The sequence below is a fragment of the Phascolarctos cinereus genome, unplaced genomic scaffold, assembly GCF_003287225.1.
Source record: "Phascolarctos cinereus isolate Bilbo 61053 unplaced genomic scaffold, phaCin_HiC Scaffold_5;HRSCAF=322, whole genome shotgun sequence".
NCBI lineage: Eukaryota > Metazoa > Chordata > Mammalia > Diprotodontia > Phascolarctidae > Phascolarctos > Phascolarctos cinereus.
Window position 1 is genome coordinate 286077346 of NW_027555958.1, and position 26813 is coordinate 286104158.

General features: G+C 45.6%; 1 protein-coding gene across 7 annotated transcripts; it reads left to right on the plus strand.

The window, feature by feature from the left end:
- Positions 1–279: 279 nt before the first annotated feature.
- GPRC5C (G protein-coupled receptor class C group 5 member C) lies at positions 280–24950 on the plus strand. Of its 7 annotated transcripts, XM_078155895.1 has the most exons (6): positions 1017–1328; positions 1666–1778; positions 11779–12873; positions 15399–15493; positions 18509–18658; positions 22561–24950. In XM_078155895.1, the coding sequence occupies exons 3-6, from the start codon at positions 11820–11822 to the stop codon at positions 22627–22629; spliced, it is 1368 nt and encodes a 455-aa protein (XP_078012021.1). In that variant the 5' UTR covers positions 1017–1328; positions 1666–1778; positions 11779–11819; the 3' UTR covers positions 22630–24950. The 7 variants fall into 7 exon arrangements, 5 of the variants coding, with proteins under 5 accessions (XP_020858262.1, XP_020858264.1, XP_020858263.1 ...); XR_002327593.2 differs by lacking the exons at positions 1017–1328; positions 1666–1778; positions 22561–24950 and adding exons at positions 280–482; positions 15667–16007 and having other exon boundaries at positions 18509–18592; XR_002327592.2 differs by lacking the exons at positions 1017–1328; positions 1666–1778; positions 18509–18658; positions 22561–24950 and adding exons at positions 280–482; positions 15667–16007; positions 16246–16328.
- The last annotated feature ends 1863 nt before the right edge of the window (positions 24951–26813 follow it).

A 26813-nucleotide genomic window follows, 5' to 3' on the forward strand; every position in this document is an offset into this window, starting at 1 on the left:
TTTCCTCTAGTTTCCTATGGTTCCTGGACAGTATGTGAAAGGTCTTGTAAACACCCTCCAAAGCCCCTCACCCCCTGGAAATGCCTAGGAGGATCAGGACAAAAAAAAATTTGAGCTCAAAGGGAAAGAAGGAGAGGTTTAAGGAGTCAAAGAAAGTACTTGAAACATTAGGAAGGTCCCTTTAAATGAACTTCTGGCAAAAAAAAAAAAGAGGGGGCAAATCAAACCTAGACGAGAACGATAAATGGAGAAGACATCGGGGGAACGGAACTGCTAGTCTATTTTACAGGAAAAATAAGGGAAGGAGTTGGGGGAACTGTTCGATTTATTTCGGGCGGAGTAACCCAAGGGGAACTTGGGAGGGTAAACAGCCCAGTCGGAGGAAAAAAAAAAAGCACGATCATTACGTATGCAACACACCGAGTTTGGAGTGACCACCGCGGCTTTCTCTTGCCTTCTCTCGAAAATGGGTGTCAGAGAAGGTAGGGAGGTAGTCAAGAGGGGAGTGTTTGGGCGCGTGTGGGATTTGGAGACCAGACGAAGCGACAAAGAAAGCCTTTACGTGCGGCTGCTCAAAGAAAGCATGTGTATTTGTGTGTATACGTGTGTATATATACACGTGACAAAGGCTGTCTTCCCAAGGAAGACACTAGCGACAGTGATTGAAGGAAGATAAGGTTCTTTACTAGGTAGGGTGGGCTTCTAGTACACAAACACGTGTCCCAGGTAGAAAGTACTGAGAGTGTTTGCCCACGTGTTGGTGGGGGGAGGGGCGGGGAGAAAGGAGAACAGTAACAACCCATAAACTAGCTTTTCCAGAAACTCAAATTTCCCCCCCATCAGCCCGAAAACTAGCCTTGGGAAGAGGTGGAAATGAGTCCAGGGGGGCGGAGGGCCCTTTGGCGAGGTTTGGTTAAGGCGTAAACTGATTGCACATACCTGGGAGCATTGCGGAGTGCTCGATAAGGGCCCTGAATGGAGGTGATGTCACGCTGATGCAGAAGCCGGCCCACCCTCTAGGAAGAGAAAGAAAGGCGAGAGTGGGGCAGAGAGCAGGAGAGAAGCAGATAAGCCAGCCCCTCTCTTTCCGTCTGGGCCTAGGGTTGAGGCGGGTAACCCCTGACCCCCACGCGTCCCAGCTCAGCACCCTCCTCCCAAATCCCCAGCGCCTGCCCGCCCGGGGATCCAGCGCTGGGACCTGCGCCCACGCCCAGCCGGAGTCCCTCCTCCCTCTCCTCCCTCTCTCCAGTCCTTCCACTTGTGCCTAGCCCGGGGCCGCAGCTGGCCCCGATCTCTCCGCTGCTATCCCGGAGGTAGAGGCGTCCCAGGTAAGTATGGCTTCCTTTCAATTGGCCTTATTGGAGAGCAGAGGGGAGGGAGGGCGGGGAGCTTGGGAGTCGAGGGGGTGGTGGCAGAGTCTGGAAAGAAATCCGGGTGGGACGGCGCTGGCACCCCCTTCCCCCGAGGCTTAGTCGAGTTCTCCGGGGGATTTTCCTGGAGCGCAGGGAGTCTGTTGGAGGGGCCAGAGCGAGGGAGTTCAGGGAGAAGTGGGTATTCCTTCCTACAGTAGTTTGGGGGTGAAAAGCGCTCCCAGCAGCTCCCCTGGCTGCTTCTCCTAGGGAGCCTCTCAGTCAATATTGACTTTTGCGGGTCGGATTCCTCTAGGCAGCCCGCTACCGAAGGGCGTTGGGGAGAGGGCAGATTGCCGGAGCTAAAGGACTGCCCGAAAAATCTGGCTGCCACACAGCAGGACCTTGGGTTTCCTCAATTTGAGAACGGTAGGAGTAGACCCCAGAAGCCAGAGGGACGGGGAAGTGTCTAACTTCAAGGAAGGCTTTGGAGTGCCGACCCTTAGTAAGCCTCACTCGACCTTCCTTCTGGCCACTTGGCTTTTTGTTCTCTCGCCATCCTCCCTCGGCTTCCCACTCCCCTCAGCCCTGTGGTGCCTTTGCTTTCCAAATTCCCCTGCCAGCCACAAACCATCTCTTAGTCTTCTCCCTGACCCGAACACTTGTATGTAGGAGTCACACAAAAACAAAACAAAACACTTTTAACTTTCTCCAGGGAACTACGGGCGTAGGATGGTACCTTCTTCAAAATAGCCGGAATATCAGGAATTGTGACTGGATAGTGCAAAAAGCACGCCGGTCCCAAAAGTTTGGCACCAGTTTCTGAGAGTATTAGATGCCCATCTTTGAAGCCTGATTCGTGTCCGTTGTTGACTTGACTGCCCTTTTTTAGTTTTGCTTCTTTTTATTGGGGGTATGGGAAGAGGTATTGAGAAACAACTCCAAAGCCCACCATAAACCTCTGGAGCCCTCCAGAATGAGAAATCTGAGCACTGGGCCTAAAGGGATAGGAAGAGGTTGGAAGAAAATGGGATTCGAGTGAGAGGAAATGTAAAGCCACCATCAATATATCAATAGATTTGATAGGCTGCTTAAGTAGTGGAAGGAGGGGGAGGGGGGAAAGAATGCTTTAGATCTAGTCTTTCTAGACCCTTCCTTTTGCTTTGCTCCTGTGCCTGAGGGTGTCTGTTGTGGGGTTTTTTTTGGGGGGGGAGATGATGGTGTGGAGGCTGCCTCTGGGTGGTGTCTAGAATTTAAACTTTATGCCATTGGGATTTGGCGAGTAATAATATGCTTTATCTCATTTGATAAGGAAACGGGGCACAGAGAAATTAAGCGACTTTCTTGATACAGTGTCGAGAAAGGATTTAAACTTAGGTCTCTCCTGAGTTCAGAACCAACATTCTTTAATACTATCTACCATGCTGCCCCTCCAGGGTCTGTGTAAAGTCTAGTGTTCTTGTTAGCATCCTTCGCCTTACAGGTTCTCAGAGTTTAAGGCAATGATGAGGGGAAGGGGGAGGCATGTGTTGACCTGGCTGGGTGCTGTAAATCACAAAGATTGGTGGTAAGAGGGAATAGTGAAGGGAGTAGGTGTCATTTGCAGCCCATACACTAAAAATGTCTCAATAAAGCTGGTCAGGTCTGGTTTGAGTCTTCAGATGACTTCATCTCCTTTATTCCCCCCTCCTCCCTCAATTTCCCACCTGAAGCCATTTATTTACCTCCCCTGAGAAAGGTGAGAGCAGAGGACTAGGAGGAAGGGAGCTAGCCTGGACTGGATAGACCAGGACCAGTGTCAGGGAACTGGGTGGCTTGGCCTGGGATTAGCTTGATTTTAAAAATGATTAAAAACCTTTTGTTCAGTCAAGGGCCACAGAAGCAAAAAGTGACTTTTGTGCAGGAATCCATAGTTCAATGCTGAGCTTCAACACCATAATAGGGGGAGATATACAAAGGTACAGAAGAGATTTATTCTATTCTCCTCCCCACTGAGATCTGAATTGTCCAATCCTGACAGAATTCTGCTCTGAGCCCTAAAGGAAAAGCTCTAGGGTAAGGGTTCCTAGGTTTTTTTGGGTTTTTTTGGGGGGGTGGGGGTTTTTTTTTTGGTCTCTTAGGCCCTTTTGGTAGTCCAATGGAACCTATGAAGATATACTTTTCCCCATTCTACCTCACAGAACCCCTGCCACCCCTCCATGGATCCCAGGTTAAGAACCCCAGTTGTAGGCTCAAGCCTTGGGAGCCCCCCCTTAAAACACAAGAAACAGAGATTGTGTCAGCAATAAGAAGATAGCAAGTACCCCTTAATGCACCTTGGATAGCAGACTACAGCCTGCTTTGATGTCTTTTCCCAAACACCAACCTTTAACCTCTTGTTGAGGGAAGAATAAGTTGGCCATGACTGAATTTGAATTCCTGTTTCCTATATAACAAATAGGACTTGAAGTCAGGGGCCTGTAGCTACCAGATTTTTGCATGAGCTTCAGGGAGTCCCCTCTTCTAGGCAAGCTTAGCTAAAGCACAGCAACTCACAAAGCCTTCATTCTTTGTCCTTGTGAAAATAGTCAACTCGCCCTGGCCCTTCAACCTCCCTACCAAGCTGATATTTCAATGTTACAAGTCAGTTGTTTGATCTGAGGCTTATTTAGGGCAGGGTTGATATGGTGAGCCCATTGGTGTTCTCTTAATGGCGCCATCCTTCATGCTTTCCTGGACACTCCCATAGTGATGGAGGTAACAGAGAGTTGATTGGGTGGGCTACTAGACTTCCAGTTGAGAGGCAGGGTCAAGGACGGGAGAATTGCCTGACAACAGGCAGTAAGAAAATGGATGACTTAGACTGAGGCTTCCTTAACCTGATGGTTCTTATAGGGAATTCAGAGACAAAGAAAATCTGATCAGGTATTTTCCTGGGGATGTCACCAAAGCAAAGAGGATAGAATGGATTATCTTTTTTATATAGTTCATCAATGTGGACAAAAAAAAATGAGGAGACCTGATGTCTACCAAGTATGCAAAGGAAGCTGGGAATAGGAGAGAGCCTGTAAACGTGCTTGGAGGGTCAGAGGGTTGGGAGGGGCAGCATTTTCTGACCTCTGCGTCACTTTTCCCAGTTCTATACTGGTACCCAGTTCCCTGTTGCTTATAAAAGCCTCTGTTAGCGATGGCTATGAAGAAACCCTAGAGAAAGTTACTTAAATGGAAATCATTGCTACTAGTGTGGGTTTTGCCTTCATGACTGTATATCAGAGCTCATTCTCACCTTTTCATCCTGTGCAGTTAATTTTTGTCTGTGTTCTTCCACAAATCCTCTATCTCATAACATAGGGACTCTTTGGATTGTTGGTACTGTATTGGTTAATGGTGACTCCTTTACACGTTAGCCACATCCAGATAACTTGTTTTTTACTCAATTCCAATTTGGACTATGTTGATTTATGATTTATAGTGAGTCCTCACCTTAAAATGGGGTAGCTAGGTGGTGCAGTGGACAGAGTGCCTGGCCTGGAGTCAGGAAGACTCATCTTCCTAAATTCAACTATGGCCTCAGGTGCTTATTAGATGTGTAACCTGGGCAAGTCACTTAATCCCTGTTTGCCTCAGTTTCCTTATCTGTCAAATGAGCTAGAGAAGGAAATGGCAAGCCACCCCAGTTTCTTTGTCAAGAAAACCCCAAATGGGGTCACAGAGAGTTGGACAGGACTGAAAAACACCTGAACCACAACAAAACACCTTTGTTTGAAACTATATTTTCACATAATGTGGTTGAGTGGACTGAGCACTGGACTGTGCATCGGAGACTTGGGTTTGAGCCTGGGTTTTGACACTTGGCTAGCTCTGAGATTTCATTTCCTTACTTGTGAAATGGGAATATAGTACCTCAATTACAGGATTGTTGTGAGGAAAGCATTTTGTAAATCCTTAAGCACTGGATAAATGCCAGTTGTTATCATCATCATTATTGCATACTGGTGGTGTGCCTGTGATTTTCCTACTGTTAAAAGTACCTGGTTGTCTCTGTTAGAAAGTAAGCTCCCTGAGGGCAGGGACTGTTTTTCCCTTTGTGTAACCAGCCCTTAGCATTTCCCACAATGCCTGGCATATGAGAAGTGCTTAATAAGTGCTTCTTGACTGATCTGACTCCATAGCTACCTATATGAAGGTCACCATTGTTATTTAGGGGCAGCTAGGTGGCTCAGTGGATAAAGTATAGGGCCTGGAGTCAGAAAGGAAGACTTCTCTTCCTGAGTTCAAATCTGGCCTCAGACACTCTGCGTGACCCTGAGCAAGTCACTAAGCCCTGTTTGCTGATCTGTTTTTTAAAATGGACTGGCCAGGGAAATGGTAAACCACTCTAGTATCTTTGCAAAGAAAACCTCAGATGGAGTTGTAAAGAGTCAGACGTGACTGAAACAACTGAACAGCAGCATTGATCTTTAACTTTATGATAATCTTAAAGTTTCCTGAGGCTCAATGTTGAATGCCTTGCCTGTGGTCATACAGCTTGTGATTGTCAGAGGCACAAATTGAAACCAGGTCTTTTTGACACAAAGCACAAATTCCTAGCTGACACATCATACTGCCTCCATTCATTCTGTAATGTAGCTAAATGGTGAGTTTGGTTGGGGGGGGGGTGTCTACCTCATACACATGAGGACTTCCACCAGTGGGATGGGCAGGGAGCACTTTGTTCCAGTGGCCATGAAGCAGCTAAAGCAGGCATTGTGGAGCACTTAAAGCTTGGTCAGATATGGATGATGCCAAGGTGATTCGCTGCATCCTGAGCCATCACCAGGCATCTTGCTTTTGGCTTGCCACTGGACTTCCTATGACCCTGGAAGAGAATGAAGCTGACAGCTTTGTGCAACTCTGCCTCACTTAAATCCCATTCACTCAACACATCAATCCATGATGTCATCAGTTCTCTTTGAAAAGGAAGGACAAACAACAACAATGTAGCTAACAAAGTACATGTACAGAGAGCAGTTTAAGTGTTTAGCAATGCTAGTAATAAACTTACTTTGGCTATTGTTCTGTCAGTGTGGGTGCTGCCTTTTTGGTTCTAGATCAGCTCACCCTTACCTTTTCATTCTGTGCAGCTAGTTATCATCTGTGTATTCTCCCATAGGTCTTCTATCTGAGGCTGCCAGAGTCCTGCTAAATCTCTTAAAATTTTGTGGATAGGATACCTACATCAAGTCATTACAAGGAGACAAGGCTAACTTGTGTCAGAGATCAGGAAAGGTCTTATGTAGGAAGGGTCACCTAAACTAATGCTTTGGAGGAAACTTGGAATTCTAAGATGTGGAAGGAAGAATGCAGTCCGTTTCAAGCCTAGGTGATCAGCTCTACAAAGACTTGGAGCTCAGAGCTCAAATGTTGTAGTTGGTGAGTAGGACGTTTTGACTTAGAGAAGAGAATGCAAGAAGGGTAGTTCTCTGAAAAGACTGGAGAAGCAGCTGGATGCAAGATTGGAGAAGGCTTTAAGTTCTAGGCTGAGGATTTTGTGTCTATCTTAGAGGCAACAGGTATACACTGCATATGTTTGAGTAAGAGTATGTTTTAGAAATACTAGGCTAGGATACCAACTAGGAAGCTATTGCAATAGTTTATGTCAGTAGTCCCCATTTAATGGGGCCATGATCCAAGGGGTTCACACTAAAAATTCTTTAATGGGACTTTAAGCAGTAACTCATTTCAGAATATTGTGACTATTATAATAAATTACCTTAAGGTTTCACAATGTTGTTGTTGAACCAGGGTCCTGGAACAAAGAACATTTAGAATCGTTGGTTTGAGTGAAAGGTGAAAATGCGGATGGACTAAGTCTTCAGGGGTGGGGAACCTGTGGCCTTGAAGCCACGGGGAAAGGCTGTGAGAGGGAAGTTGTTGTTCAATCATTTCAGTTGTGTTTGACTCTTCATTACCCCATTTGGGGTTTTCTTGGCAAAGATACTGGAGTGGTTCGCCATTTTCTTCTCCAGCTCATTTTAAAGATGAGGAAACTGAGGCAAACATCATTAAGTGACTTGTCCAGGGTCACACTCTAGTGAGAGGGAGAGAAGAGCACAAATTTGAGAGAAGTCACAGATGCAAAATTGGGACAACTTGGCAACTGATTGGATGTGGGGAGAGTGGAAGAAGGAAGAGTCAGGGATAATTCTGAGGAGGAGAAAATGGAAGAGTGACAAGATTGGATATCCTAACCAGAAACAGAGAAGATTGAAAGGATTTTGGAAATTTAAAAGAACATAATTCAGTTTAGGAAATGTTGAGTTTGAGGTACCAATGGTACATTCTGGTACTGGTGGCCACCAGGAAGTTGATAGCATAGGCCCTAGAGAGATTAGGACTAAACATACAGATTTGGGACTCATCTGCAGAGAAGTGATAAATGAACCCAAGCAGTATTGATGAGGTCACCAAAGCAAAGAGTATAGAGAGAAGAGGGCCCCAGACTGAACCTTGAGGGCATGTCTGCAGTTAGGGGTCAGAAAAAAGATGATCACACAGCAAAGGAGATTAAGAAAGAAGGGCTGGACAGGGTAGGAAACCAAATCTGTCCAGCCCTGCTTAGGTGTAAGCATTCTAGAGAATGCTATGTGAGCAGGTAGGCTTTTGGTGGGGAGGCGTCAGCAGAGGACCCTCGGGATTGGTAGAGGGATAAAAGTGGGGCAATATGCAACTGTGGTCTTACCATTCACCTTGGGGGTTGTTTGTAAGGTAGATGTTCATGCCTAAAAGAATCAGTGTTTTATAGAAATTGCATGTTGCGTTATGATCATTCTTGAGTCTTTTCTATGTGGGTTTATATCTCCCTAATTAAACTGTAAGTTTTCTGGTTGAATTCCTTGAATGAGGCTTGATTTCTTTTGTGTCTGCTTATGTCAAACAGGGTGGCCTCAGTGTAAATGTTAAAGGAAGATATTTTGTGTTCAAATTATTTTTTGTTTGTATCATCATAGCCATATCAGACAGTACTGAACACAAAGCTGGCCAGATACGTGGGTAGAATAGAGTTTAATTTGGAGGTGGGGTGAGGTGTGCTGAGCAGCTTACAAAATAGCTCACTAATCTCCCTCCATCTTGCCTGAAATTTGACCATTATAGTTATCATAGTCATACACTGGGAAGGACCTTAGATCATCTGGTGGAACCCCTGTCATTTTACAGATGAAAATGCTAGCCCAGAGAGGTTAAGTAGCCCTCTCATTTTATAGCTAAGGAAACTAAAGCCTGAAGGTTCAGCAGTGTTGTCATTATATAGATGAAGAAACAACAACTGTGATGTGGCCAAGGTTATACCTAGTAATAAGTGGCAGAATCAGGATTCAAACCTTGGTCCTAAGGACTTTACAGCCTTTGTTTTTCCCAGTGTCCTATGCTACCCTCTAGGCTTCTTCCACAAACTCATCAATCTCTTGTGCGCTGTCTTGGGAAGGGTGGTAGGGAGGAAGGGGGAGAAAAATTTTAAACTCAAAAGCGTATGGAAGCGATTGTTGATAAATCAAAACAAATTAATTTTAAAAAAAGTCATCAATCTCTCAGGGTGAATTTATTTATTCCATGTGTTCTGTAATTGATAGGGAGAACTTAAGAATACTTAGATGCCTAGGAGGATGGTAGGCATCCAGAGGGAGACTGCTAAGGGGGCCGCTAAAGACCATCGTGTCTAATAGGATTTCTCTATAGTCTGACCCCATTTTTGCCCACTGTAATTGCTTAATAAATATTTGATGAATGATTGCTTATGGGTTGAATGCTTTACAGGAAGGGGGTTTAGGGTAGTTCTGAGTACTCGTGCCAAAGGAGTTCTCTGAAAGAATCTGAGGGGAAAGAAGAAATGCTGAGTGAACAGTTTGGTTGTCGATAATGTCTCCAGCCTGACTGAGGTTAGTGAGTCTGCATCCAGTGTGGGCCGAACTGTGATCAGCAATGATGGCTCCTGGTTGAGGAGGGGAAGAGGGGGAGGAGGAAGGGAGAGACTGCAGGCAGTCATTCACTGAATGCCCCTGTCTTTGCTGCCCCACCCCCTGCAGCCACAACCTCAGCAGCAGCAGGTTCTCTATACTGCTGGGGTGCCCTGGATGCCCAGAAAGAGGTGGACCTTGCCTCCCCAGGAGCAGGAACCCTTTTCCTGGGCTTCACTTGATGGTGATGGTGGTAGGGGTAGGGGTGGTGGTGGTGATGGTAATGATGGTGATGATGGAGATGATGATGATGATGATGATGATAAAAAATAATAGCTAACATTTATGTAGCTCTTAACTCTGGGCAAGGCACTGTGCCTAATATGGATGGGGTTATCTGGGACAGATGGGGTACATCATGATCAATAAGGGAAGTCTATCTCTATGAGTCCAGGTGGCCAGGAAGTAAGGAAAATGCTTCCTTGGACCTGGAACTTCTTATGTACCCAGAATCTTTAGCAAAAGAATGGGAAAGGCTCAAGCTGTTGTTGGGGGCAGTGGTAGGGAGGGGAGTGCGTGGCAAGGAGAAGCCTGATAGGATCAAAATAGAGATGCCAAAGGGGACTGTGACATTTAAAAAAAAAAAGGCTAAGAACCCCTGGCTTAGGTGAATTTCAACAAAAATTGGTGGGTGAGATTGAATGATACCCTTCTTGATAAGAATTATTCAGTCACTTTCAGTTGTGTCTGACTCTTTGTGACCCCATTTGGGGTTTTCTTGGCAAAGATACTGGAGTATTTTGCTATTATAATAATAGCTTATATATAAGCACCTACTATGTGCCATGCACTGTGCTAAGTGCTTTTACAAATGTGATGTCATTTGTTCCTCATAATAATCCTGAGACGTTAGGTTCTGTTATTATCCCCATTTTGTAGCTGAGGAAACTAAGGCAGACAGGTTAAGTGATTTGCCAGTGTTGTATAGCTAGTGTCTGAGGTAGAATTTGAACTGTCATCCTGACAGCACTCTATCCACTGTGTCCCCTAGCTTCATCCATTTGGGTCCCTATATCTTCATGAGAATTCGTTTTCTGCTATGACAGAAGCTTTGAAGTAACTTGAACTTAGATCCAGACCTTCCAAGTCACTGTATTACCAAGCACTAAACCAGCGTTTTCAGAAAAAAATGAAGTTTTCCAATCACATTACTCTCGTTAAAACATATCGGGTGATATTTTCAGTGGGAGCATTTTTGCATCATTGATGAATAAAATGAAAATTTATTTTAAAAAAACTATTTAATCATCCTCATCCTAGTATCTTTTGCATATGGTTTACATGCTATGTTGGTATGACAGCTGCATATAATATACATGTTAGTACAGTAGCTCATGCATAAACTTCACGTAAATATTCACCTATTCAGAGCGTATGCTCAAAAAACATTTTCTAGATAGGTGTATATTGATCAAAAAAGTTTGATACTATATGCATCCCTGAGGAATTTTTTTCCACTTAAGAGTATTTTATTTTTTTCCAATTACATGTAAAGATAGTTTTCAACATTCATTTTTTTTTTTAGATTTTGAATTCCAAATTTTTCTCACTCCCTCTTTTCCCTCCCCCCTCCCCAAGACAGCAAGCAGTCTGATATAGGTAATACATATACAATCACATTAAACTTATTTCCACATTAGTCATGTTGTGAAAGAAGAATCAGAATAAAAGGGAAAAAGCAAGAGAAAGAAAAAGCAAAACCAAAAAAAGTGAAAATATGCTTCGATCTGCATTCAGACTCCATAGTTCTTTCTCTAGATGTGGATAGCATTTTCCATCACGAGTCTTTTGGAATTGTCTTGGATTATTGTATTGCTGAGAAGAGCCAAATCTATCATAGTTGATCATTACACAATGTTGCTTTTACTGTGTACGATGTTCTCCTGTTTCTGCTCACTGCAGTCAGCATTGGTTCATGTAAGTCTTTCCTGGGGAATTGTTTATTGGAAATAGAATGAAAACTTTCTGCTGAATGGAAATTAGAGACAATTGATTTTTGTTTATGGTTTTTGCATTTTTTAATAGTGAATATAAAGAGAATAATAATTCCTGAAAAGATGTTTTGTTCATTGCCTATTATGAGCTATTTCATTGTTTTATGTGCATCTTAATTTTTTTTTCAATTAACAAGCATTAATTTTCATGGGTTGTGGGGGTTTTTTTTGTTTTTGTGAGGCAGACTAGGTTAAATGACTTGCCCAGGGTCACACAGCTAGTGAGGTCTGATTTGAATTCATGTCCTCCTGACTTGAGGTCCACTGCACCACCTAGCTGTCCCAGCAAGCATTTATTTTCCTCTTTTTGTAAACCATTGTAACCTTGTAAAGAAATATTTATAATCAAGCAAAACATTCTCACCTTGACCATAAATGTGTCTTATTTGACATATATATGAATGTGTATGTAAATGACCTTTGAGAAATTTATTCTTTCTTCCTTTCCTCTTCCTTTTCCAGACTCCTTCAAGGACCCAGCCTGGACTGGCTCTGGAGCCAGGATGGCTATTCCCCAGGCCCTCCTGACCTGCCTGGGTGTCCTGCTACTCCTCCCTAGGAATCAGGCTGAGGTCCATGCTCCGCCTGGGTGCAGCCCAGACCTCAACCCACTCTACTACAATCTGTGTGACCGCTCAGGAGCTTGGGGTATTGTCATGGAGGCTTTGGCTGGGGCTGGTGTTATCTCTACCTTTGTCCTTACCATCATCCTGGTGGCCAGCCTTCCCTTTGTTCAGGACAGCAAGAAGCGGAGCCTTCTAGGAACCCAGGTGTTTTTCCTGTTGGGAACACTGGGCCTCTTCTGCCTCGTGTTTGCCTGTGTGGTCAAGCCTGACTTCTCCACCTGTGCCTCAAGGCGTTTTCTCTTTGGTGTCCTTTTCGGCATCTCTTTCTCCTGTCTGGGTGCCCATGTCTTTGCCCTCAACTTCCTGGCCCGGAAGAACCAGGCACCTCGGGCCTGGGTCATCTTTGCCGTGGCCCTGCTCTTGACCCTTGTGGAGGTCATCATCAACACAGAGTGGCTGATCATCACATTGGTCAGGGGCGGGCATGGAGGGACGGGTGGTCTCCATGACAACAAGAGTACCACCTGGGGTGAGGCATCCCCCTGCGCCATTGCCAATATGGACTTTGTCATGGCCCTCATTTATGTCATGCTCTTGTTGCTGGTTGCCTTTGTGGGGGCCTGGCCCATCCTCTGTGGCCGCTTCAAGCGCTGGCGGAAGCATGGGGTCTTTGTGCTGCTTACCACGACCACCTCCATTGCCATTTGGGTGGTATGGATTGTTATGTACACCTATGGCAATGAGCAGCGGAACAGCCCTACCTGGGACGACCCCACCCTGGCCATAGCCTTGGCTGCCAATGCCTGGGCCTTTGTCCTCTTTTACATAATCCCTGAAGTCTCCCAGGTGACCAAGCCCAGCCCAGAACAGAGCTACCAGGGGGATATTTATCCCACCCGGGGTGTGGGCTACGAAACCATCCTGAAGGAGAAGAAGGGACAGAGCATGTTTGTGGAAAACAAGGCTTTCTCAATGGATGAGCCATCCTCAGGTCGGTAGGGAGAATATTGGGTCCTTTTCTCTTTCTTGATTAACACCTGTCATTGGAGGGTTGGGGGAAGTGGTGTACATGTGTGGGCGGGACAAAAAGAGTGTACTGCTTTGTGGAAAATGAGAGGAATTCTGTGTAATTCAATGCAATGCTGGCTACTTGGCAGGCACTGTGCCTGTAAGTACAGGGCCTACAAAGATGGAATAGAGAAGAGCATTCTGGAGTTCAGCTCTGAATATTGTCCTTTCTAGCTGGGGCAGCTTTTTTTGTTTATTTTTGTTTCTTTGTTTTTTTACAAATCATAGAGATGGTGGGGTCAAAGAGCCAGTGCCCCAACAAACCCTATTAAAGAATTAAGCAACCTTGAATTAGGTTACACTGTGAGTGCTGTGTGCCCTTCACACTTTGGGCACTTCTTTATGGGGAAGGCAAGTTATGACAAGGGAAGGGAAAGAAAGCTAGATCTAATGACTAGGGCATCTATAAGTCCGCCCTTGGGACTGTAGAGATAGAATTTGTTTTGTACTGCACCTCTTTTTAAACATTTTATTTCAAGTTAAAAATCAATTTGCATAAGAGAAAATGGTGGCCCATCTTTGGTCCACCCGGGCCGTCACCCTTGATCACCCTCTAATGTTCTCTCTGTCACATCTGCCTTGATTCTAGACCCTGTGATTCAAGCTTGCCCCTGGGTTTTTAACTGGTGTTTGACCAAGGGAGGGAGGGATTTTAGGGATAAAAAAGGAGATTCAGCAAATCCCAACTGAGTCCTTGGTAGGGAAGTGTTGGCAGTATGAGGAGAAAGAGTTCCAAAGAAACATGTGAGCTTGACTCGCTCCACATAGGTAACCTTTTGTCCCAAGAAAGCCATATAGAATGGCCCTTAAGAACTGAAGACTGAACTTCCTTATTGTATACCCTCGTTATTAGCACTGCCTTTATGGCCAAAGAACCTGAACCTTGTAGACTCCTGGAGGTTAGAGTAATAGACAGAGGGAATCCCAGATCTCATAGATCTTTCCTGTCCTTCAGTAACAGCCACACCATCCTAGAGTTGGCAAAGGGAATAAATCTTGATTGATCCAGCCAAGCATTTGACCTTTAACCCTTGCCCTCTTAGGGTGCGGTACAGGCTCTTGGGGAGTTCACATTTCTCAGCATTGGATGTAGAATGGGATAGGTCGAGTTGGTGATTGGAAGTTGGCAGGAAATTGTGGGAAATGCAATGGAGTGATTAGAGAGGAGCCTCTAGCCTTTGCAGTGCTCCCACTTTCAGCCCCTGTACCTATTTGCCAAGGCCAAATAGCTCTGTGCTTTTCTTCTCCCAAAGTAAACACTTCAGGAAATGCAGCTTATTGGGGTTTTGTGCATATGTTTGTTTTTCAAAATGGAAAAATCAATAGACTGAGCCTAGCACTCAGGAAGCCATATATAGGTTGTGGTCCCTCAGCTTGTGAACAGACAGCCCTGTCAGGAGCCAGCCATCTGAGCTGTGGGCCCTTCAGCACAGTCTCTAGTAAAGCCCCAGGGGCTTTTGAGCCTTCCTACCCAAACAAACAGGTAAACATCCAACTGGGGGCCAGAGAAACTAGGGAAACCAACTCCCGCTGGCAGAGAGAGGAGGCATTCTTGTGCTTGAAAGCAGCCCTAGAGGCTTGCCAAAGGGCCCTGGGCTAAAGGTTTGCAAAGCATTTTATATACATTAGTTTCATTTGATTGTCAGCACTAAAAATCAAGAAATAGAGACAGAAAGGTTAAAGTAGCTTGGCCAGGGTCACCTAACTACTAAATGCCTGAGGTAGGATTTGAACTCAGGTCTTCTTGACTCTCAAGTGTAGTGTTCTATTCACTACTGACAAATGTCTTGGGTCCACAGATATGATAAGCTTAGTTAACCTTTACTGCAGGGCGAAGGGGGCGTTTTATTGGATTGCCAGGTGGTAAGGAAGCTGCAGATGGAAATCGAAGCCACTTCCCCTTCTCAGCCACTGTCGCTGAGGGGACAAAGGAGGATGTAAAAACAGCTGGCCAGAGGGCTTTGGAGAAGTGAGATCCTGGGCCAGAGTCTTTGTGAACAAAGCCCCTGCAGGAGACAGCCATCTGGGCTGTGGGGGTGATGGAGAGCAAATGGAACCACTGATAAAACACCCTTGAGTGCCTTGTGTGAAATTAACAGACCTTCAGGTGAGGGATACCAAAGAGGCTGGAGGAACATCCCTAGTTCCGGGAGCAGTAGAAATCTACTATGGATACATTCATGTATCCCCATGCCATTACCCACTTGAATCTTGATTTTTAGTAGCTTTTTTGGTCGGGAGGCCCCTCTTAATGGACAGATGTCAAGTATCCTCAGGCATCCCAGCTATATTCAGCCAAGAGATCATTGTCAGGTGCACCTCACCCAGCCCTACCCCTGTCCTCCAAGCTCACCCCCTGCCTTCAGGGCAGTCCTGCTTGGTCCCTGAGATGAATGAGGAGCCCCAGACATTGACTCTCCATCTACCCTCTTTATGTCTCTCTTGCAGCCAAGAGACCTGTGTCACCGTACAGCGGGTACAATGGTCAGCTGCTGACGAGTGTGTACCAGCCCACAGAGATGGCCCTGATGCACAAAGGCCTGGTGAGTGATGTTCCTTGGGATTGGGTCCAGAGACTCATAAAGGTTGTCATTGAATAGTCAAGCAAAACCAAGCCCCACCTTGGCTGGAATGTGTATTTCATTCTGCATATATCGTGGTATATGAAGGGCCTTGGGGAATCAATTCTTTAACCCTCCTCCCCCTTCTTTTTCAGGCTTCTGAAGGGAGTGACTGTTGCCTGTCCTGGGAAACCCTCTCCCATATAAGACCTGAGTGCTTGGACCTTGTACAAGGCCGAGTGGGATCTTTTGAGGGGGAAGGGAGGGCTGGGTTGGGTACTCTTCCACATGCAGTAAATTTGACTTTCCTGACACGTTCTACTCATCCTGAAATTTCCTCTTTCCATCGATGATACATTAATACCCTTTGGCTTCATGAACTGTGGGGCCTGAATCCCATTGCACTGGGGGAGGGACAAGTATGTTCTTCCTCTGGAGTAATCCATGACAGTCATCCCCACTGATGTCATCATTAGCAAGGATGCTGACAGCACAGGTAAGGGTAGGGCATATGCTCTGGGGAAAGAAAATCCCTTGATAGTAAGTTGTACCCAGGTAGCCAAATCTAATAGCAATAATAATGTTTTGTTTAAATAGCTTTTTAAAGTTTGCAAAATGATTTACATAAAATCATCTCTTTTGAGCCTTCCCAGAAACCCAGTGTCATGGGTGATGTCGTTATAACAGCTCACATTGACATATGCCTGAAGGATTATAAACTGCTTCCTTCATAGAAACCCAGCAAGGAAGGAAGTATTGCTGTCCCTGCTTGATAGATAAGAAAGCCTCAAAGAAGTGGAAGTGCCTTACTCTCCTCGGTTACACAGTCACATGTGAGAGCCAGGATTTAAATCCAGGTCTGCAAACTCCAAATCCTTTGCTCTTACAAGCTCTGGTAGCAATAGCTTGGCCAGGGTTCCCTATAATACCAGGAAAGGGTCACAGTCAAATTACCTAACTTCCCTTCTGCCTTCCTAAGTACTCAGGAAAAGGGCAAACAGTGGTGGAAACAAGCCTCAGGATTTCAGAGTTGTTGCCCCCTAGCAATAGCTACGTGGGGAATGGAGGGATGGGGAACAAGACTGAGCTAGATTTGGTTCTATGCACTCTGTGGAGGTTCAGCTCTTCCAAGAGCTGGCAGAATCTGTGGGAAGGGATCAGTGCCCTGCCTTGGTGGGAAGCAAGGGGAGGTCCCTTGGGTTAAGCTCACCTTTTCTCCTCTCCTGGGTTGGAGGCAAGATGACAAAGAGGCCTTGGAGGATGCCCTGTGACCAAAATAGCTTTCCCTTCTCATACTCTCACATCTTCTTTCTTCTTCATTCCCCAACCCCCTCCATTCCCTAGTCTGAAGAATAGGAAGGAAGTGAGAGCAGTTAAGTAGTGCAGTGAATAGAGCACTTGGCCTGGAGTCAGGAAGACCTGAGTTTAAATTCCCCTTCAGATACTTAAAAGCTGTGTGACCCTGGGCAAGTCACTTCATCCTGTTGGCCCCAGTTTCCTCATCTGTAAAATGAGCTGGAGAAGGAAATGGCAAACCACTAGCTGTGTGACCCTAGGCAAGTCACTTAACCCCATTTGCTTCAGTTTCCTCAACTGTAAAATGAGATGGAGAAGGAAATGGCAAACCACTAGCTATGTGACCGTGGGCAAGTCACTTCATCCTGTTGGCCCCAGTTTCCTCATCTGTAAAACGAGCTGGAGAAAGAAATGGCGAACCACTCCAGTATCTCTGCCAGGAAAACCCAGGAAGAGTCAGACATGACTGAAACAGCTGAATAACAACACAAAAGGGAAGGGAATAAGTATTTATTAAATGCCTTCTGTATGCCAGATGCTGTGCTAAGCTCTTTACAAATATTATCTCATTTGATCCTCACAGCACTCCTCAGAGGTAGGTGCTGTTATTATCCTCAAATATTTTTTTTAAGGCAGTTGGGTTTAAGTGCCTTGCCCAGGGTCACACAGCTATTAAGTGTCAGGTGTTTGGTCCGAGGCCAGATTTGAACTCAGGTCCTCCTGACTTCAGGGCTGGTGCTGTATCCACTGTGCCATCTAGCTGCCCCTGTTATCTTCATTTTACAGATGAGGAAACTGAGGCACACAGAGGTGGAGTGACTTAACCAGGGTCACGCAGCTAGTAAGTGTGAGGCTAAATTTAAACTCAGGTCTTCCTGACTCCAGGCCTGACACTTGAGACACTGTGCTACTTCTGATCCCCCATAGAAATGGGGCCATCACTCTCTTTAAGTGAGCACCATCACCTCCCTTCTTCTCATTGGTCCAAGTCCTGGATTATTGGCAGGACACTTGAATTAGATGTTCTGAAGCCCTAAGGACATTATCTCAATTGGTTCTCATAGCTGAAACAACTGAAAAACGAGCCAACTACATAGCAGGTATACAACTGCTTATAAATCTTAAAATCGCTGAAAGCCCAGGCCCAGCCCAGAGGAGAGGCAAGGGACAGGTGTGTACACATACCAAGGAAGACAGAGTCCCAAGAAAATGTGTAAATCATATGGGATGGCAACTGAGAATGTTCCGGTGAATCTCAGGAGGCTCCGAAACTGAGGATGAGATGTGTCAGGAAAACAAACAATATCATTCTCTGGTGACTTACCGACCAGCCTATCCTGGAATTATGGGCATTCTTGGAAACCCATTTGTCCTTCTGAGGTGGTTTTAGGCGAACACTCTAAGAAGAACTTATACTATCCCCTCAACGAGTTCAAAAAAATGTTAGCCATCGTAGCTAGCTGCTCCGATGACCCAGTCCAAGAATAGGGGTCTAGAGGTCAGTCCCTTTCTTTCGTAGTGGTCTAGAAATCAGTGACAGTCTTATCAGATTGTGGACTGGCCATTCTGAGAATTCTGGTGCATCCCGGCAATGAGAGAAAGGGGTGTGAGTAGGCATAGACCTTTTTGTCCTGGGTCTGTTTTCACCTACTTCTGTGATCTTCATCCCTGACCATGAGGCCTTTGTTCTTTTTTCTCCAGTCTGAAGGACCCTATGATGTCATCCTCCCTAGGGCTACTGCCAATAGCAGTCACGTGATGGGCAGTGCCAACTCAACCCTTCGGGCTGAAGACCTGTACACCACCCAGAGCCATCAGGCAGCATCACAGAAGGATGGGAAGAACGCGCAGGTCTTTAGAAACCCCTATTCATGGGATTGAGCCCCATAACCAAAGGGAAGGGAAGGTTTTAGAAGGGGAGTGGGCAGACATGCCCTCTGATTTGGGGCCTCAGGTGGGGATTATGAAGGAAGCCCTCTCCCCACCACTGATGAGCAGGCGGCCTTTGACTCAGATCCTTCCTGACCCTCCTGCCAAGGCTGGTGTGGTCGTCCCATTTGCCTCCCACCCACCTCAACAGTGTTTGGAGAGTAGAAGAGCCAACCGTGTGTGCCACCAGCACTCCAGCTGTATAGTATTCTTTCATTGTTTGGCCACTGGATTTGGGCTTCCCATTCTCTGGATCTGCTTAGAGAGATCCCTATAGGCTCAGGAGCTTTCATGAACTCTTCTGTCCCACCCCTTGCTCCTCTGTGAGGAACAAGGGCATCTAATAAATATATCTATGCTTTATTAGTCACTCCTCTGGCCATGTTGTTTCTGACCTCATTACTCTGGAGACCCTAACTCTCTTTCTTTTCTTCCCTTTACACCACCCCCTTCCCTCTCCTGTAGACTTTTATCACCATTTCCCTCTCCACCACCATACTTTCTCTTCTACATTTGCTTCTGATCACAGGATCTTAGATTTTAGAGCCAAGAGGGGCCTTAGGGTTTCTTTCGTCCACTCGGCTCATCTTGCAGAAGTTAAATGGTTCGCTCATCAGCTCCGTTTAGAGTTGTACAGTATTTAAGGTCACTCGTTGGAGACGTCATTCCCACCTTTTAGTCTGCACTACCCCTGAGTAGAAGCAGTTCAAAAGGAGAAACATTAATCAGGTGTAACAGTATTGGGCATTACGGTGTGCAGGGCTCCTTCGGCTCACCCCTTAACACTCCCTCACAATAGACTCCATATGTTGAAGGCACTTAAAGAAAACAATAGGACAGGTAGCCCAGGGCAAGGTATCTGTAAAAAAAAGTGATTGATGGTAGCTTCTCTAGAGGAAAAGCTCTTGAGAAGAATCCCTTGGGAGTATGATTGGAGATCAAACACTTAATTATGGGGGAGGAAGGCTCAAACAAGCAGTATGACAGCATTTCTTACTGTACCTGGGGCTTGGGAGAAAATGACGCTAGTTGGTTTTATTAGCAATATCTGCTTCATTTCATTGTTGGGAGAGGTTGGACCGTTCTGGAGGATAGCTGGGCTTTGATCTGATCCCCGTACAGTAACCCCAATGTCTTAGCACTGAGAATATAACGTAGAATGTCAGAGCTAAGAGAAACCAATCAAAGCAATTAAAATAACCTGGTCTAGCCTCCTCATTTTACAGAGAAACTGACCCACAGTGGGGAAGTGACATGCTCCCAAGTCACATGCATTTGAAGGCTAGTAGTAGCCAGAGCTGCCTCAAGATTCTAGCTAGGCATCTGGCTGGTATCCTGGCTGTTTGTCCCATCTGCTTGAGACAAGCCATGTTACCCTAGACTTTGGAATGTCTCTTCCCTACTGGCTAAATGTTACGTGGTTCTGGCACTCATTTCCAGGAAAATGTTTTGATTGAAAGTGTGGGAAAGATCAGAGAAGAAAATAAGGAAACTTTTCCAAAACATCTTGTGTTTTCTTGTGATTGTGAGACTGCACAAACCTCCTGGGACTTTTCTTTTTTATTTCCCCCCACCCCCTTAGGGATGAAGGGTGAGAGCCAGGGTGATTCAAACTTTAATAGCCCCAGCCCCCTTTGATTATTATTCTTTCTCTTGGTTACTTTAGGATTACTCCCCCTACAATAAAACAAGATGGTAGACTCCCTCCTTACCCTGGACTGCAAGCCACTCTGATGTCCTCATTCCTCCTTACACAGGCTATGCAGAACCCAGCACCTTTCCAGGCCTTGTAATGCAAACTAGGAGGGAGCCCGGATTCAGCAGATCTGAAGCAGTGGACTTAGACGGGCTGCCTGCCCACGATGGATGTCTAATCTGGGAAGAGCAGGACTCGCCTCCCTATGTCCCCCTTTTGCCTGTCCCTGGGCTTCTCTATCAGGAAACTGTGAGACATAAGGATCAGTCCCTATGCTCCCACCCACCCTGATGTGCTCCCTGCCCCACCCAAAGACACAGCCTCTTCTGGGGCTGCCCCAAGCTCTTCAGAATGAAGGAAGGGTCCCTGTGGTTGTATTTTATATTTCTTCCAGGTTACTTTGCCCACTGTGAGCTGACATCTCAGGTGACTCTTTCTTCTTTGGCCCACATCATGGGACCTTACTAATGTAGCCATGCCCCTTGCTGCCCACTCCAACCCTCTCCCCTTTGACACAGACCATGCTATTCCTTTCTTACAGTTGAGTTTTCTCTGGAGAGGGTGAGACTCCTGGAACTGACTTGAGCTGGGGGTGGCCCTGCAGGTACATCGTTCCAGCTCTGTTCCCCGGGGTTCGCTCACTACACATGAGGGTGAATGAACTTGAAGGGAAGGAAGCAAATGGCCAAGGCTGATAGGCATCCTGAGCAGGAAGTGGGAGCTCTTGGCTTAACACCCTTCTAGAGAAGTAACAGCTTCTTCTACTGTGAGCTTCATGATAACACTTCTTGGTCTATGGTTCCTGGATCTGAGCCACTTCAGTGCTGCATTTACTCTCCCCACCTTCCCTTGACACTAGTCTTCTGGCCCATGAGGCCTTTTGCACTCTGGCCTTCTGCTCTCTGCTCCATCAGAGAGGATGCTGCCTACATGGACTGTCCGACTTGGAAGCCACCCCCTCTCCCTGCTTCCTGGGAAACTTGGCCAAGAAGGGTAGGAAATTTGCAGGGCTGGGCTGCCTTGGGAAATGCAGAGGCTCTGTTTGGGTGTCCATTGGCATTTTCTTTCTTTTTCTTTTTTTCTGTGAAGTCTTTCCCTTATGTCCCCTTTCACTTTCTTCTGCAACCCTAGTCAATGTAAATGGCCAGCTACAGCTGGAACACACAAGGGACAGGAAGCAGCAGGAAGGCCTGATTAATTGGACATCTCTGGGCTAAGACTAGAAGGGTCCTTAAGAGATACGGGATGGGAGAATGAGCTATATATACTCTCTCTGGACCAGAATGGCATAGGGACCAGGACTCAGGCTCAGGGCATCTGCAGATGGACTCCTTGTGCTCGCAAGGTTTGGGAATACACTTTGTTACTTCCTGCTGGTCAGATATCAAAGGTTCATACTCCCTCCCACATCCCCCTGTGTTATATCTCCATTAGGGGAATAGGAAGGAATCAGTTATTTTGAAATAGAAGGAACCAAATAGGATCCACCCAGAGAAAGGAATGGGGTGGGGGCTGTCATCTGGTCACCTAGGAAATAGTGCAGTCAATCCAAAGATAGAGAAGGAGTGGTCCTTGTTACCTGGCAGCAGTTTCCTGCTCCTGGTGAAGGTTTCCCTGTGAAACCAAAAAGAGTCTGTACCCTTAGCTCCCCCACCCCCACCAGGCCTCAAGTGCCCAGAAGAGGGTTCAGCTGGGGGTGCTACCAGGTGGAATGAGTACCCTCACATTATACTGTCTTGACTCCAGTATCTGTGTCTTTTTCTTTGTAAACAGTATTTTTTCTGGGGCTAAGCTTAATGAACTCTAATATATGGAGAAAGGGGGTCAGGGAGGTGGGGGAAGGGTAGATGGATGGAGAACACGAGAAGAAGCCTGTGAATCACATCTGTGCCTGCTGGCTGTGACCTGCCTTGCCTTCACCCTCCCTCTATTTTACCTGTAACCTGGGTTATATATAAGTAGACCTAAGTATTACTTCCTCTGTATGGAAAGGAGCAGATGTGAAGTTGAAAGCCTCATCCATCCCTAAGTTTTCTTTGATCTTGGTTAGTGACCCAAACATCCCCTTCAGTGAATAAAGTTTTACTATGTTTTGTATAATTAATGTTTGCATCTGACTCTACTGCAGAGTGGATGGGCCCACCAGCCACAGGGCTGGGCAGGGGATGTAGCACTCCTGAAGAAGGTCTCCGACTGATTGCCTGAGGTATGTGAACAGGTGGGATATGGTCGACAAAGTATGCAACTCAAGCCACCGGCTCTGGCCTCATAATCCCTACAGACAGTCTGAGCAGACTGAGAAAATGGCACTACTCTTTGGGAGGGGGGAGAAAAGAAAGGCACTCTTGATGGTAGACCTTGGCTGCACAGAGAAAGCTACAATGCAAGAATTCTTAGGGTCATCATTTGAGTTTTAGAGTTCAATGAAGGCCTTATTCCTTCATTGTAGAGATGAGGATACCGATCCAGAGAGGCCAAGTAGTTTGCCCAGGTTCAAACAGGTAGCAGAGCTAAGATTTGAGCCCTGGTCATTTGACTCCAAACTTGGCACTCTGTGCCAGTGGAAGGACATGGGTTTGAACCCAGGTCCTTTAATTACAAAATTAGCATTTTCTGTTCACTCCACCATGTTGGCTCCCAGTATGATTATTTGCCCTCTTGGAAGGGTATATCACAAATGGACAGGTCTGGTCACTATACTGAATTGAAATCTGCTGTTTTCAAACTAGCACTTAGCACAGTGCCTGCCGCATAGTAGGTATTTAATAAATTCTTGTTAATTTTCACTAATTGGTTCTATTATAGCCTACACAGAACAAGTCTTATCACCTGTTCTATATAAGCTTTTAGAGAATGTTTGAAGACGGGATACTGTCGTCTAAATCTCTTTCATTGTCTACTTTGGTCTCCCTCTGAAGTGCTCTAGCTTACTGATGTCCATCTTAAAAAAAAATTGTAGGGGCAGCTAGGTGGCTCAAAGGATAGGCCTTGGAGTCAAGAGGAACTGAGTTCAAATGTGACCCTTACTAGCTATGTGACCTTGGGCCTATTGCCTAGGCAAAAAAAAAAAATTGTGCCCAGAACTGGCCAAAGTACTTTGATTGGGGTGTGACTAATGCCAAGCTCATGCTAGATGAGGATTGGTTGAAGAAACATGACATATCTGCCTTCACATATTTGGAGGTTATGTGGTGGGAGAGATACTAGATTTGTTCTTGGTCCCAAGAAGTAGAATTAGGAGCAGTGAATGGCCAAAGAGGCCAGTTAAGGTTTGAGGTCAAGAAAAAAATGCCCTCAGTCAGTGAGCATTTATTAAGTACTTACTGTGTTCAAGATGCCATGCTAAGCTCTCTACCAATTAGTCCCCAAAGTAAAATGGAACTGGTGAGTTTCCCCTGACTGGGGGTCTTCCAGTAAGTGTTGGATGACCACTCCTTAGGCTTACTACGTGCCAGGCAGGAACACTGAGTTCAGATCTGGCCTCAGACACCAGCTGTGAGACCCTGAGCAAGTCACTTAACCCTGTTTGCCTCAGTTTCCTCATCTGTCAAATGAACTGGAGAGGGAAATGACAAACCACTCCAGTGTCTCTGGCAAGAAACTCCTAAATAGGGTCACAGAGTGGGACATAACTGAACAGTAATACCCTGCTTACTGATACTGCAGTTCAGCTTTGTTCAGTTCTAGTTCTCAGTTCCTGGTTGATGATTTCTAGAGGTCAGGGCTTCCATTGTTGGTTGAGCTCTTAACCAAATATACCCCAGAGGCTATTGTTGCTTACAGATTCTCTGGGAACAGAATGAGAACAGTGGAGCCGCCTTGATCCCTGAGAGGTGATGTCTAGGGATTTAGGGAAAAGCTAAAGCGCAAGTGAGAAAGGGAATGATGAGCACTTTCTCACCTATTATCTGCTATTATCTTCACTAGGACCATGCAAGAGCTGGGCTACTATGATGGGAAGATTACCTAGAGCTACCCAGGACCTTGGAGGTTATCTAGACCAGAGGTGGGACCACAAATAGCTCAGACACTCCCTAGTGTACCTTGAATCAGATTAAGATGTAATTGGCAAATGCTTAACAGGATAAAAACATAATAAAACATAGGTAACATTTTTAACTAAGTCAATAAGCTGCTAGGATCCTTTTGTAGAGATTGGCAGTCCCAGTGGTTGGAGCCGGGCCTAAAGTCAGAAATACACGGGTTCAGATCCAGCCTCAGACGCTAGCTATGTGATTCTGGCCGAGCACCCTAATTCTTGGCCTCAGTTTCCTCATCTGGGAAATGAGCTGGAGAAGGAAATGGCAAACCACTCCAGTATCTTTGCCAAGAAAAGCCCTAGTAGAGTCATGAAGAGTTGGACACACGCTGAACAATTTCTATTTGAATTTGACCACACTAATCTTGACCATGGGTTCTTAACCTTTTCTGTCCCTTGGACTCCTTTGATAGTCCAGTGAAGCCTTTGGGCTTTTCAGATAATGTTTAAATGTATAAAATAAAACATTTAAGTTTACAGAGGCAGCCCACTGTATTGAAGTGTAGTTGTGTGTGTGTGTGTGTGTGTGTGTGTGTGTGTGTGTGTGTGTGTGTGTGTTATATGATATATTAAGTAACATAATTACATATTATATGTGTAAAAACTTCACAGACCTCAGGTTAAGTACCTCATATAGACCAATCCATTTAAAGATGAGGGAACTAAGGCCTAGAGAATGACTTGCCCAAAGTTACACAGGTTAAGTTAGGATGTTATAACAGGAAAGAGGGCCCAGAGGAGTGAACAGCTTGTCCAAACCCTCTTGACTCATGGTCTAAGTACTCATTAGGTTGGCAGCTAGGTGGTGCAATGGACAGAGTGCTGGATCTGGAATCAGTAAGATGGACCTTCAAGAGTTCAAATCTGGCCTTGAACACTAGCTGTGTGACCTTGAGTAAGTCATTTAACCCTATTTGCTTCAGTTTCTTCATCCGTAAGATGAAGTGGAGAAGGAAATGGCAAACCGCACAGCATCAGCTAAGAAAACCCCAAAAAGGGTTCAGAGAGTCAGGCATAACTGAAACGACTGAGTATTCACTAGGTTTCCCCAGTAAAGAGTCTCTGCTGCCTCTTTAGTGCCCCTTCTCCATTTCCCACTCTCACCCCCTCTAAACCTCATCTAAAGCTTTTTTGGTAGCAGTGATGACTCCATAAGCATGACAGACTTCTGCAAAAAGAAGAGTCTTGGTGAAATTGCAACCCTGATTCCTGTCAGTGAGAGGAGACTGGGGAAGGTACCCTCCCAAGAATGATTAATATAAAAGTTTAGGAGGGGAGATGTACCAAGGTCAAGCAAGAATGCCTCGGTCTGGATTGTCTTACTCTGCTGTCTCTACCACTGCCCTTCAGAACCCTGCCCACTCTAAGCAGCCCCATGAATTATTGAGCATCTGCACCAACTCTAGAGTGCTGTGACCTCATCTTCCTTGAGCAGCTCAGGGGCCGAGGTTCAGAATACGGAGGCAAGAGCAAGTATATTTTCTCTGGGTATTGGGATAAGGAAAGATTAAGGATGCTGGGGGCAGTTCTGATGCCCAAAGGACCCCTTTACTTCCAGGTCTACTGTCTTATTCCTTGTATTGCAGTGAGGTCAGGATTGTGGTTCCTCAGAGGATAACGATGCATGTGCTGGGGGAAGGAGCAGACAATTATAAGATCCTAGCTCTGAGCTCAAAGGGGTGTAGAGGTCATCTAATTGAGCTCTCATTTAACAGATCAGAAAAATGAGACCAAGTGACTAGCCCAAGGCCACACAGATAGGGGTGGGTTCCAAAACCAGGTCCTTTGGTTCCAAATCCAGTATTTTTAACCCTATTTGCCTCAGTTTCCTCATATGTGAAATGACTTAGAGAAGGAAATAGCAAACCACTTCAGTATCTTTGCAAATGAGTTGGATGCAATTGGACTGAACAACAGTAACAGCTATGTAATTATGAGCAACCTCAGATTCCTCATCTGTAAAATGGGGATAATAATCATCTATATGACCTACCCCATAGGGTGGTTGTCTGAAAAGCACTACCTGAATGTGAGCTGGAAGTAGCATTCTGACTGCCTCATTTCCCTAGACTATAAAATGGAAATAATAGTACCTACCTCACAAAGTTGTGAGGATCAAATGAGATATTTGTAATGTGCTTAGCATAGGATATTAATATTAAAGAATGCTCATTCCCTTCCTCACCTTCCTCTATTCAATTCAACCACCCATCGGTTGTGCTAAGCACAGTTGTAGGCACTCAGGGAGGTACAAGGTTTACATAAAAAATGATCCCTGAGTCAGAAGAGCCTGAGTTCAAATCCAGCCTCAGACACATAACACTCACTAGCTGTGTGACTGG